Genomic DNA, 13,766 nt, shown 5'->3' on the forward strand with positions numbered 1-13,766 from the left:
TCGGGCGGAGACCTCTGCTGCGCTTCTCGCGAAAGGGCAGGCATCGCGGGGCTGGCCGCTTCCGCACTTCCGCTTTCCGGCCCATCCAGCGCCCGCGATGGTGAGAGAGCCCGGTCCCGAGTTAGGGACCCCCAGCTGTTCAGCCTCAGGGCTGTGGGCCGGTGGGAGATGTGGCTTTGCCGTGGGGGCCCAGGGCCGATGGATGCCGGGGGCTGTGGGGACACGATGAGGGTGGGAGAAAGAGGCGGGGCGGGAGCCCGAGGTGAGGAAGGGGTGAGTGGGGGTATTCGCTGGTATGAAGCGGGCCTTGCTGCTTCACGATCAGCCTTCGAAGCAGGTAGCGACTTTTCCTGAGCCCTGGAGGAAGCCGGAAGTGGGGCCTCCTAGGGCTTGTTGGAGCGTTTTGAGGGTACGTAGTCGGCTTCTTAGCCCGTCGTAGGGCCGCTGAGGCGTGTAGCAAGGCCACCTGCCTATCCACAATGGAGCGTCACTAAACACGCCCTTTGTCCTCTTCTGCCTTCCTGACCCTACAGTTGCTCAAGGCAGGCGGCCACACTTCTTCTGGATGTACCAAGAGTGGGAGAACCACTGTTGGTACCTCCAGCCCAGCTTCCACCCCATTGGAGGATCTCTCGTGTTGCTTCCACTCAGGCCCTTCCTAGTCAGAACAGAACTGTGTCAGCCTTAGTGTTTGCTAGCTGTCATACTGTTCATTCCTTCCTTCCTGGAAGTCTTCCCTTTTCATACATGTGGGCATTCCTGGGATTTGTGACTTTGGATCACCACCTCCCTCTTCGCCACACCCTCCCTGGTGATACTGATCTAGTCTCTTGGCTTCGAAGACCTTTGCATTCTGGTGACTCCTAATCTGGCTTCCCAACTCTCTTTCAGGGTTTGTCTGGATATTTTGAAGCTATATTGAAATTAGATCTCTAGTTCAAAACTCATCTTCCATTCTAAACTTGCTCTTCACCCTGGGTTCCCTATCCTAGCAAACTTTGTGACCTCGTATCTCAGCTAGAAATCTGGATTTTTTTTTTCCTAATGGAGCACAGGTCTCTTGATTTTTAAAAATTCAAGTTTATTGAGGTATTACATGAAACTACATCTGTTTTATTCATGAAGGGACAGGCGTCATGGAGCCAGTCACCCTTTTTAGGTTTACTGTCTATAAGTGTTGACAAAATCTTGCTGGATATGGTGGCATGTGCCTGTAGTGCCAGCTATCAGGAGGCTGAGGCAGGAGGATTGTTTGAGCCGAGAAGTTTGAGGCTGTAGTACACTGTGATCACTCCTGTGAATAGCTACTGCACTTCATCCTGAGCAATATAGAAAGACCCCGTGTTTAAAAAAAAAAAGAAAGCCATGCTGTGTAACCACTACTACAACCAAAATATAGAACATTTCCATCACCCCAAAAAGTTCCCTCAAGCCCTTTTGTAATCAGTCCTCTCCTTCTTCCCACCCCCGACAACCAGTGATTTTTTTCCCCCCTTATAGTTTTGCCTTCTTCAGATTGTCATATAAATGGATTCTTTAGTATGTAGGCTTTTAAGTGTGGCTTCTTACCATAGTAAGTTTGCGAGTCATCCATGTTGTGTGTATCTGTAGTTACTCTTTTGAATTGCTAAGTAGTATTTAATTGAATGGCTGGACCAGAGTGCGTTGGAAGTTGTTTTTCAATTAATTCCATTATCTTCTACATCTAATGTCAGTCCAACGCTTATGACACTCTTTGCTTGTGATACTCTTTGCTTGTTATAGTGTCTGCTCTATGTCTCACTTCCCTCTCCAGATCATTCTCCACAGAGCCACCATGCAGCTGCAGTCATGAACTTCCTCCTCAGAAAGCCCCAGTAGTTCCTTACCCCCTTAAGAGAAAAGCTAAACTTGGTAGCCTGGCATTCAAGATTCCCCATGATCTCACCCCAGCCTACCACCGCAGCCTCATTTAGTGAATCTAAAATGCTTCTCATATATAGAAACATTGTACTCATTACTACTCTGGAACTCTTGATGTCCTTTTTTGTCACTCTAACCTTAATTATTTCTTTCACTCATTTATTCTACCGGAAATGAGTAGACACTGTATGTATATGTTACGTATTGAGCTAGGGTGCAGACTATATAGCTGTGAATAAAATAGACGTTTGTTGACCATGAAGTTTACAGTCTAGTAAAGGAGAAATCACTTTACAAAGGCACAAAGGAGGCCAGGTGCGGTGGGTGGCTCACGCCTGTAATCCCAGCACTTTGGGAGGCTGAGATGGGCCAATCACTTGAAGTCAGGAGTTTGAGACCAGCCTGGCCAACATGGTGAAACCCCATCTCTACTAAAATAAAAAATTAGCCAGGCATGGTCGTGCACCCCTGTATTCTCAGCTATTCTAGTGGCTGAGGCAGGTGAATCACTTGAACCTGGGAGGTGGAGGTTGCAGTGAGCTAAGATTGCACCACTGCATTCCAGTCTGGGCAACAGAGTTAGACTGTCTTAAATAAATAAATAAAATAAAGGCCGGGAGTAGTAGATCATGCCTGTAATCCCAGCACTCTGGGAGGCTGAGGCTGGCAGATCACCTGAGGTCAGGAGTTCGAGACTAGCCTGACCAAGGTGGTGTAACCCCACCTCTACTAAAAATACAAAAATTAGCCGGGCATGGTGGTGTGCACCTGTAATCCCAGCTACTTGGGAGCTAAGGCAGGAGAATCACTTCAACACACGAGAGGTGGAGATTGCAGTGACCCAAGGTTGCACCAGTACACTTCAGCCTGTGCGACAGAAGCAGGACTCCATCTCAAAAAAATAAAAATAAAAGAATAAATGTTAAAAAAAATCAAAAAATAAAACAAAGATGTTTTATTCTAAATTGTAATAAATGCTTATAGGGGGAAGTCAAGAAAGGCTCCTCTAAGAGGCCTTCCTTAATTAAGCTGAGATCTGAAGGATGACTTAGGCAAAGAAAGAGGAGAAAAGCCTACAAATAGATGGTCAAGTATGTGTAAAGCCCTGAGGTGGCAAAGAACTTGGTTGCTGTAAGGACTGACCAGTGCAGCTAGAAGCTAATCCCTCTGCTAAGAATGTCCTTATTCTGCTTTGTCTCATTATAAAGTCCTAATCCCATTTCATCTTCAAATCAAAACCAGTTTTGTCTGCAAATACAGATTACTTGTAAGTCTAAATATTTCACATTTCATCTTCCTTTATATCATATTATTTTCTGCATATCTGCTATCCAGTTGACACCTGTCTGGGTAGCGATAGTGTTAATCATCTTTGAATTCCCAGTTAGCTCAGTGCCTGGCAAATAGTAGACCTATATATTTGTTGGCCTCATATAAAGATTGAAGACAATCATTATTTCACTGGTATGTCTCTAGATCACTTTCGCAGCCTCAGCACTATTGATACTTGAGGCTGGATAATTATTTGTAATGCATTGTCAAATGTTTAGTGGGTATCTGTCCACTCAATGCCTGCAGTACCTCTCCCCGCCAAGTCACGATAGTTGAAAATATCTCAGCAGGCCGGGCGCGGTGGCTTAAGCCTGTAATCCCAGCACTTTGGGAGGCCGAGGCGGGTGGATCACGAGGTCAAGAGATCGAGACCATCCTGATCAACATGGTGAAACCCCGTCTCTACCAAAAATACAAAAAAATTAGCTGGGCATGCTGGCACGTGCCTGTAATCCCAGCTACTCAGGAGGCTGAGGCAGGAGAATTGCCTGAACCCAGGAGGCAGAGGTTGCGGTGAGCTGAGATCGCGCCATTGCACTCCAGCCTGGGTAACAGGAGTGAAACTCCATCTCAACAACAACAACAACAAAAATATATATATATCATCTGAGCATTCCCCTGGTCTGACTCCAGGTTTAAAAAGAAAAAGAAAATATGTCTCATCATTGCCAAATGTATCCTGGCAGGCAAAGTAGTCTTCTGTTGAAAACGACCACTCTATACCTTGGACGGCATCTCGAAGGCCTAGTCTGTTCGGTTCACTGTGGTGTCTTAAGAGCTTCACACCCTCAGTGCTACTTGGCTTCGTGGGAGCTGGAATAGGGGATCAGTGGGTTTGGTGTGACAGATTTTGATCTTCTCTGCCCTTCGTGTTATTTCCTATAGACTGCCACTCTCCGCCCCTATCTGAGTGCCGTGCGGGCCACGCTGCAGGCTGCCCTCTGCCTGGAGAACTTCTCCTCCCAGGTTGTGGAACGACACAACAAACCGGAAGTGGAAGTCAGGTAGGGAAGGACAAGTCAAGGTGGGGATGGGGGTGCAGCACACAGATGGCTGCTGTCTAGAGGGTGCCATGAATTTATGTCCTGGAGTTCTCAGGACAGCTGCAGTTGACATTTTGTCTTGGTGCTAGCTGAATGGTGATTCCTGATTTGGAGTTAAGAAAATAGGGTCAGCCGGGCATGGTGGCTCATGCCTGTAATCCCAGCACTTTGGGAGGCTGAGGCGGGAGGATCTCCTGAGGTTGGGAGTTCGAGACCAACCTGACCAACATGGAGAAACCCCATCTCTACTAAAGATACAAAATTAGCTGGGCATGGTGGTGCCTGCCTGTAATCCCAGCTACTCGGGAGGCTGAGGCAGGAGAATTGCTTGAACCTGGGAGGCAGAGATTGCAGTGACCCAAGATCGTGCCATTGCACTCCAGCCTGGGCAGCGAGAGCAAAACTCTGTCTCAAAAAAAGAAAAAGAAAATAGGGTCAGTGGGTTGGCAGGACACAACCCAAGGGAGAAGACAAGATTGCTTGACTCAAGGTATGACTTCTCAGAGTAGGACTGTTGATGAAGTCTCTCCTGTGGCATTGTTGAAATATTAGTAGTTTAAAGAATGGTCAGATTAGTTAATTTGTCTAAGATGCTATCTCCCTACTTTTCTAATGCAAGGATCAGGGATTTTTTTTTTCCCTACCAGCCTAGACCCTCTGACCCCCTAATCCAAATACTCCATATTTTGAATGATTTTCCTCTTATCTAATTTCCATTCCATAAATATCTTCTCCCCCTTTAAAATTCAATCTAGAGGCCAGGCACAGTGGCTCACACCTATAATCTGAGCACTTTAGGAGGCTAAAGTGGGCAGATCGCTTGAGTCCTGGAGTTCAAGATCAGCCTGGGCAATATGGCAAGACTCCATCTCCACCAAAAAAAATACACAAAAATAGTCAGGTTTGGTGGTGCATGCCTGCAGACCCACCTTCTTGGGAGGCTGAGGTGGGAGGATCTCTTGAGCCTGGGAGGTAGAGGTTGCAGTGAGCCAACATTGTGACAGTGCACTCCAGCGTGGGTGAGACCTTATCTCAAAAAATAAGTAAATAAAATTCAATCTGGTACATACATAACTGAGATAAACTGGGTTACTGCATTAAGTGATAACATTTAATTTTGAATTTTAAAAATAACTGATAAGATGTTATATTTGCTTAATGTTCATGATTTCCAGTGGGCCTTTGAAAATGATACCAGTTTAGACACACCACACCACAATTAATTACTGTTACAGATCTCTAGGTATTTGGAGACATTACCTTGGAACCTGAACTCGTAGGGGTCTTGAAGGCCTAGTCTGTTCGGTTCACTGTGGTGTCTTAAGAGCTTCACACCCTCAGTGCTACTTGGCTTCTTGGGAGCTGGAATAGGGGATCAGTGGGTTTGGTGTGACAGATTTTGATCTTCTCTGCCCTTTGTGTTATTTCCTATAGACTGCCACTCTCCGCCCCTAGAGGCAAAAAAAAATAATCATTTCTGGATTGATAATTAAAGGAAGCCAAACTGTGTTCAGTTTTAGTCTTTCCCTACTTCTAAGACAGGTATTCTCTCTGCATTTCTAAATGGTATATTGATTTGCCTGTATAAGTTGAGTATCCCTTAAGCAAAATGCTTAGGACCGGAGGTATTTTGGATTGTGGAATATTTGCAGATACTTAACCAGTTGAGCATTCCTAATTCCAAATCCAAATGCTCCAGTGAGCATCTCCTTTGAGCATCTTGTCAGCACTCAGAAACTTTCAGATTTTTTTTTTTTTGAGATAGAGTCGTATTCTGTCGCTCAAGCTGGAGTAAAGTGGTGTAATCTTGGCTCATTGCAGCTGCCACCTCCTGAGTTCAAGCAATTCTTGTGCCTCAGCCTCCTGAGAAGCTGGGGTTATAGGGGTGTGCCACCACACCTGGCTAATTTTTATGTTTTTAGTAGAGATGGGATTTCACCATGTTGGCCAGGCTGGTCTCAAACCCCTGACCTCAAGTGATCCACCTGCCTCAGCCTCCCAAAGTGCTGGAGTTACAGGGATGAGCTACTGTGCCCAGCCAGTTTCAGATTTTGGATTTCAGATTTACAGATTGGGGATATTTAACTTGTAGTTACTAAAATCAGCTGTCCTTTGTAAAGCTCCTACTATGTGCCAGGCACGCTATTAGATACCTGACCCTTTTTTGATCTCTCTCAGTCCTTGCCAATGAAATAGGAATCAGAGTCATTTTACAGATGAGAAAATTGAGATTCCAACAGGGTAACTTGCCCAGGAAAGTAACAGAGGAGGCTGGATTTCAAAACCTTTTCGCTCTGACTTCAGAGCCTGTGCTCTTTCTGCTGAAGAACACACTCACTGGTCCCCATCTTGGAGCACTTCTGCTTGTGAGTCTTCTATTCCTTGGACTCCATGGTGTCATAGTGATTCCAGGACTTGCTGTGGGGTCACTCTGACTGTTGTGTCCCTCTATAGTACAGAGTACTCTGTGACATTGTGTTTTCAGGAGTAGCAAAGAACTCCTGTTACAACCTGTGACCATCAGCAGGAATGAGAAGGAAAAGGTTCTGATTGAGGGCTCCATCAACTCTGTCCGGGTCAGCATTGCTGTGAAACAGGTAAGGTCACCTTGTAAGAGACGTAACATAAGGACCTCACTTTCAATCCAGGGGTCCCCATCTGAGAGATCAGCGTGCCACATTCAGATGGAGGCTCACTCTTGTTGCCTAGGCTGGAGTGCAGTGGCAAGATCTTGGCTCACTGCAACTTCTGCCTCCCAGGTTCAAGCAATTCTCCTGCCTCAGCCTCCTGAGTAGCTGGGATTATAGGCGCCCACCAACATGTCCATCTAATTTTTGTATTTTTAGTAGAGATGGGGTTTCACCATGTTGGTCAGGATGGACTCAATCTCCTGACCGCAGGAGATCTGCCTGCCTCAGCCTCCCAAAGTGCTGGGATTACAGGCATGAATCACCATGCCCAGCCAGTAGTGGGCAACTCTAAATTGTCAACAGGATAAAAACAAAACAGCATTATTAAATGCAGACTACATACTGTGTTCTACAGAAAGTTCTAACCCTGGGGCCTGCTTTCTTTGTTAGAATGGGAGATTAACAAGTGTTGGGAGGTGTTAAGGCATACTAGCAACCAGCTGCAGAAGTCTTTCTTTACAAATGTTGAGCGTTCAGGGCCGGGTACGGTGGCACGTGCCTGTAATCCCAGCTACTTGGGAGGTTGAGGCACAAGAATCACTTGGACCTGGGAGGTGGAGGTTGCAGTGGGCTGAGATTGTGCCACTGCACTCCAGCCTGGGCAACAGAGGGAGACTCCATCTCAAAAAAAAAAAAAAAAGAAATGTTGAGAGTTCAGAAGGGAGAAACTTCAGAGATTGTTGGATGTTCAGTGTTATAAAGCAGAGACCACCTAAAGTTATCTCTGATAGCCCAGGTGGTGCTGCGACACACCCTGGGAAATGTAACACTAGTGAAGTGGGAATGAGAAGGGCAGCTTGGCGTATCGCTGTAGACTCGTAAAGAAGCCATAAAAGACTCTGTTTGCCAGAATTACCTCTCTGGAATGGGTCCTCATTAAGAGATGCCCCAAGATAGACCCTTGTTTCAGTTGGCAGCCAGGTCCCTCACTTCAGTGATCCTTCCGAGTACCAAACCTCACTGTCTCCTGGGAGCTTTGGAGAAATTGGAGTCAGAAGACCAGGCTACAGGGTATTTTTGGCTTGGGTGTCGGCTTTAGAGAAATGTTTCTCCCTTTTATTTCCCAGGCCGATGAGATTGAGAAGATTTTATGCCACAAATTCATGCGCTTCATGATGATGCGAGCAGAAAACTTCTTCATCCTTCGAAGAAAGCCTGTGGAGGTGAGACCTTGTGACCCATGAATTTGCAATACCCAGGATCCTGCTACAGAATGGCCTGGAATTGTTTCTAGAACCTGGATTGCTGCTCTTCCAGCTGTTTGGCACCACCGCCTGAACTGAGAGTTGGCCTTCATCTCAGCTGGAGTGGGAACCAAGAGGATCAGAAGCCTAGGAAAAGTTGGGTCTACCTCAGCCATACAAAAGGCAAAAAAGGACCAGGAGTGGTGGCTCATGCCTGTAATCCCAACACTTTGGGAGGCCGAGGAGGGTGGATCATGAGGTCAGGAGTTCAAGACCAGCCTGGCCAAGATGGTGCCATCCCATCTATACTAAAAATATAAAAATAAGCCCAGTGTGATGGCGGGCACCTGTAATTCCAGCTACTCGGGAGGCTGAGGCAGAGAATTGCTTCAACCCGGGAAGCAGAAGTTACAGTGAGCCGAGATTGTGCCACTGCACGCAGCCTGGGTGACAGAGTGAGACTCCATCTAAAAAAAGAAAAAGGAAAAGGCAAAAAATATAAGATACATTGCTTATTCCCAGAGCCTACAGTCTAGCAGCAGAAAGAGCACAGTGATTTTGTTGTTGTTATTGTCGTTGGAGTTTTGCTCTTGTTGCCCAGGCTGGAGTACAATGATGTGATCTCGACTCACTGAAACCTCTGCCTCCCAGGTTCAAACCATTTCTCCTGCCTCAGCCTCCTGAGTAGCTACCATGTGCTACCGTGCCTGGTTAATTTTGTAATTTTAGTAGAGATGGGGTTTCATCATGTTGGTCAGGCTGGTCTCGTGACCTCAGGTGATCCACCCATCTCGGCCTCCTAAAGTGAATCATAGTCTCTTAAAGCCACAGTTAACACTGGGTCAGTTGTTGCCTGACTTTGTACTTGACCCTCCTCCACAGACTCCTTACCAACTTAACTTAAAGCATCCCCACAACTACCACACAGCAGGATATGCCATCATCAGATACATCAGGCATGTTGGCCAAGTTCTTCCTCATCCTGAGCCAAATTTTTCTCTCCCGGTCCTAGATCTAACCTCTTTGGCCACCTGGAGTAAATAAAATTCCTCTTCCTCACATACGCCTCCAGCAGAAAAAATACCTTAATCCCACTCATCTTCCACATCATCTCTTTTCTGGACTAAATGTTCCCTGTTGTTTGATTAGATTCTTCTGTAACAAGACTTCAAGTGCCTTGACTCATTCTGAATGTAGAGTTGTTTGTGCCACAGATAGTCTTCCAGAGATGTCTGATACACACAGAATTCTCAACTGGATTGAGTTGCTTGGATCCAACCTACACGCCCTTCCCCAGAGCAGGTGGGCTGCTGACTGGAAGGGTGTGTAGCTTGGGAGAAGATCACAGCCAGTGAGAAACATGTGAATGAGTGGAGGACATGACCAGCTCACTTCCCCTGGGGTGCTAATTCTCTCCTGTTCCTTCCCTTCTTCCTCCCTGCTGTCTTCTTTCCTAGGGGTATGACATCAGCTTTCTGATCACCAACTTCCACACAGAGCAGATGTACAAACACAAGTTGGTGGACTTTGTGATCCACTTCATGGAGGAGATTGACAAGGAGATCAGTGAAATGAAGCTGTCAGTCAATGCCCGTGCCCGCATTGTGGCTGAGGAGTTCCTTAAGAATGTGAGTATAGGCTTTTCTGCTTTCCTTCCAGAGGCTGAAGGATCTGGAGTCATGTTGAGAACTTAGCACCTGGTGGGAAAGGGGTGCTAGCAGTGTGTTTATATCTTTGGAACCCCTAGAACACAGCAGGTTGCTCAGGTGCTTTGGAGCTAGAAGGCCCCAGGTTCATCTCTGAGCGCTACAGGCATTTTCTGTATTTTTGGGTGTCTAGGATGTCTCTTAGTCTCTTGTAGGAACTTGGACACTCATTTCTATATCTCAGGATGTTCATAAAGTCCTTACCTCTATCTAGTTCAAACCCTAAGTGAGGCAAGTGAAGTCTGCATGTGAATTTTCCCGGAATATAGGACAGTTAATCATGGTATAATTCCACTTCTCAAATAGACATCAGTACTTTCCTTAGCGTCTGTTTCTTAGGCTTAAAGTCATGATTCCTTCAACCTGTTTTCCATCACTTGCATGGCCTAAGTCCTCCAGATTCCTCTTATATTGTTTATGCCTTTCTAATCGAAAGGACTGTAGTCATATGAAGAGGTGGAATTATTTACATTGGTAACTGATGACATAGTTCTTAGTTGTTTAGATATTCAAGACATGCCTTCTTTTTTTTTCTACTTTTCTAAACAATCTTTGGTTTGTTGGCATGTTCTACCCAGAGTGGCTGTGATCTCTAGGCAGTAGACTTAGTGTGTACTCTCACCAGTGAGTGCACACCCAGTCCAGAAGGAGCTCAGATTGCTAAAAATGGAAATTATACCTGCTTCCCCTGGGATTTAATTATACTCAGGGTGGCCAGCATACAAAGTAGCTGTGCTGTGCACACAGATCAGCGTGGTTGTTGAGCTCAGTCAGCTGTGGAGGCCGACAACCTGTGTGTGAAACCAGGTTCCACCGCCTACTTAGGCATGTCACTGAATTCTCAACTAAGCCTCAGTTTCCTCAGCTGTGAAATGAGGATTTGGTAGTTAATACATGTCTTTCAGAGTGGTTGAGCATTAAATGAGACCATATGTGTAAAATGTAGCACCTGGTACATAGTAAGCTTTCCATGTATTGCAGTATCAAAATTTTATGTCCAGGGTACTAGGAGGCCTCTAGATTGAACTGGAAGGGGAAAATAGCTCTTGTTCCAATTGAATCTTTGGCTCACTCATTCAATAATCATTTACTTATTTGTGACAATTACATTTCATAGAATTAGACACCTAAAAAAGCATGTTCACATGTCCCATTTATTACTCAAAACAATTTTTTTTTTTTTTTTTGAGATGGAGTTTTGCTCTTGTTACCCAGGCTGGAGTGCAATGGCACGATCTCGGCTCACCGCAACCTCCACTTCCCGGGTTCAGGCAATTCTCCTGCCTCAGCCTCCCGAGTAGCTGGGATTACAGGCACGCACCACCATGCCCAGCTAATTTTTTGTATTTTTTAGTAGAGACGGGGTTTCACCATGTTGACCAGGATGGTCTCTATCTCTTGACCTCGTGATCCACCCGCCTCAGCCTCCCAAAGTGCTGGGATTACAGGCTTGAACCACCACACCCGGCCTCAAAACAATTTTTGAGTCAGCTATTATCACCATTTTAGAGATCAGTAAACTGGGACTCTGGAATTAAAAGCAACTGTCCAAGGTCCCTCAGCCAGTAAGAGGAGGAACCAGAACATGGAACTGGGTTGTCTGACTCAGAGATCTAAGATAGTACCATAACCTATCTTAGATCTTAGATGTGTCAGGGGTCACAAATCAGGTGCATGCAAAGGTCGGGTGGCTGTGGAGTGGGCTAAGTATGGAGTATGGAGAGGGCAGGGTGAGGAGCTGCTGAGCACATGCCTCATCTGCAGGGGCTGGCTCCCACACAGCTCCAGCCCATTGAGCCCCCAGATTTGGATTTGTATATGGTGTCTCCCATGTTTTCAAGGTTAGCAACTAATTCATATAAATACCACGTGGGCCATACAGTACTCATCTTTGGAATAGTTGCAGGCATGGGCATTGGTTCACAACCTTTGGTCTCTAAAATGTCCAGGACTGTCTTAGGCAGCATGGGGGACCCTTGAGGGCAGAAAATATTTCAAGGGCCAGATCATCCAGAGCTTGACACAAAAGTACCAGAACCTGGATCCTTCTGCACTTGGCCCTCTAAGTCCCAAAGCCCCTTGCATGTGAGCCCCCATGCCTAAAGAAAGCAACCTCAGTTCACCAAGCAAGATGCTGGCAGGGCTTTCTAGCAGCTTCCATGCCAGGGCACAAGGGAGCTGTGGAGAAGCTGTCATGGCTGTTACTTTTTTTGCTGCCTTATCTAGTGCTAGGCTTAGGGCCAGTGCCCATATGTCACTTCTGAAAGCTGACTGAATTAGAGCAAGACCATGAGGTGTCCCGGGACCCAACTCTGCCCCTTAGATCTGAGCACAGTGGCAGCTCTCAGGTTCATGCATTTCTTTAAAGCAGGCCCACCAGGATGCAATAATAACCACCATGTTCTGCCTCTTGGTTCTCTTGACAGTTTTAAACCATCCGGCTGGATCTTGTGGCCTTCCCCCTCAGACTCCCCATGTCTCCATGAAGGCGTCCTGGAGTCACTCTCTAGAACAGCAGTGGCGGCAGCAGGGAGCTGGGTTAGGGTGGGCATTTGATATGGGAGGTGGGTGGTGTGCTTGCTAGCTGGGCAAGAAAGCAGCAGTGGACCTGCCCCAAGGCCACACGTGCCTGGTCAGGCTGGCTTCTGATGTTCAAGTCCCCTGGGCCGGGACAGATTTTTTTTTAATGTCTTGAAACTTAAACTCTGTGCTTAGAGGAGTCTGTAACCTTTTTGTCTTTTTTTTTTTTTTTTTTTTTAAAGTAACCTCCACCTCCAGTGGCTGTGACTGGTCCCAGTGATTGTCCCTTATTGGTTGCTGTGGGTCTGGGCGGGCCTGGAGCCCAGAAGGCGACTATTTTTCCTCTCCTGTGCCATCCCACGTGGGGAGGGAGGGAAGTTTCAGATTCCAGTTCCTCTCCCTTGCTCTTTTATTCCGAAGCCTCCTTGGGCACAGTATATGTGGTGGGAACCCTCTGCCAGCTTCCTGAGTTCTGCCTGAAGATGGCCACCCAGCACTGGTTGGGGACAAGGGCCAAATTGGGGACCACCAGTCATGCCTAGGACCTGGGGCCCAAAAGCCAGGCAACCTCTGGCTATAGGGGCCATTGGGTACCCTCCCAGTTGAGAGGGGCCACTGTTTCGCCTTTGTCAGTGCAGTGCCTGCCATAGTGGCAAGGTGAGTCCTCCTCCAGAGCTTCCCAGCCGGGTCCTCCTCCTGCCTGCTCTGGCTCTTCTGCTCCCACGCTAGCTGTCCCTTTTCTAATTCTGGTGGGTCCTCTCTCCCCTAATTAAAGTCTCTTTTTGCCCCTTTGGGGCTGCATGAGGTCTATGCTCTGTGTGTTTGTGTGAAAGGAGGGGAGGTGGGGCTGATTTTCCCTGATGGCTGGTAATTGTGCCTGGAGCTCTCCACTGGGTGCAGTCTCATGATTGGTCCTGTCATTATTCCTGCCAGGGGCCCCAATCCAGAGACCCCTTTCATTGCAGTCCAGGCACCATTCATTTTTGAAACTGTTCTCTCTGCCTGAACGTTCAGAGCTTTGGTGTTTTTCACATAATGATCTTACTTGAGCTAAAAAGTAACCACAGAGAAACAGTGCTCCCATTTGGTGGATAAGGAAACTGAGGTTCCAGACATGAGATGTAATAGCTTGCCTCAAATCTCAGCCAGTGAGCAAGAGTAGACTTTGGCCTGTGTTAAAACAGTAATCACCATCCACGAGTGGCTATTTCAGTTTTAATTATTACAATTAAAAAAGGTTTAAAATCTAGTTCCCCGGTCCCACTGGCAACTTAGCAGCTACCAGTGACTGTACCATCTACAACAGCATATATAGACTTGCATATAGACACAGCATATACAACACATAGATAGACATTCCCATCACTGCAGAAAGTTATGTTGGCTAGT

General features: G+C 46.6%; 1 protein-coding gene across 3 annotated transcripts; it reads left to right on the plus strand.

Annotated features, from left to right (window-relative positions):
* Positions 1-57: 57 nt before the first annotated feature.
* Positions 58-13,181, plus strand: ARPC4 (actin related protein 2/3 complex subunit 4). Of its 3 annotated transcripts, none has more exons than XM_003734886.5 (6): positions 58-100; positions 4,120-4,238; positions 6,763-6,874; positions 8,035-8,130; positions 9,609-9,779; positions 12,284-13,181. In XM_003734886.5, exons 1-6 carry the CDS (start codon positions 98-100, stop codon positions 12,287-12,289), a joined length of 507 nt encoding a protein of 168 aa, XP_003734934.3. In that variant the 5' UTR covers positions 58-97; the 3' UTR covers positions 12,290-13,181. The 3 variants fall into 3 exon arrangements, with proteins under 3 accessions (XP_003734934.3, XP_035132147.2, XP_008980375.1); XM_008982127.4 differs by lacking the exon at positions 58-100 and adding an exon at positions 196-409; XM_035276256.3 differs by lacking the exon at positions 6,763-6,874.
* The last annotated feature ends 585 nt before the right edge of the window (positions 13,182-13,766 follow it).

The sequence above is a fragment of the Callithrix jacchus genome, chromosome 15, assembly GCF_049354715.1.
Source record: "Callithrix jacchus isolate 240 chromosome 15, calJac240_pri, whole genome shotgun sequence".
Lineage (NCBI taxonomy): Eukaryota > Metazoa > Chordata > Mammalia > Primates > Cebidae > Callithrix > Callithrix jacchus.

Bases quoted from the DNA above. Each gene is read 5' to 3' on its own strand.
- ARPC4 (XM_008982127.4), top strand. From the start codon at position 296: ATGAAGCGGGCCTTGCTGCTTCACGATCAGCCTTCGAAGCAGGTAGCG. The intron at 4,239-6,762 runs GTAGGGAAGGAC...TTGTGTTTTCAG, and splicing joins AAACCGGAAGTGGAAGTCAG to GAGTAGCAAAGAACTCCTGT. The intron at 6,875-8,034 runs GTAAGGTCACCT...TTTATTTCCCAG, and splicing joins TCAGCATTGCTGTGAAACAG to GCCGATGAGATTGAGAAGAT.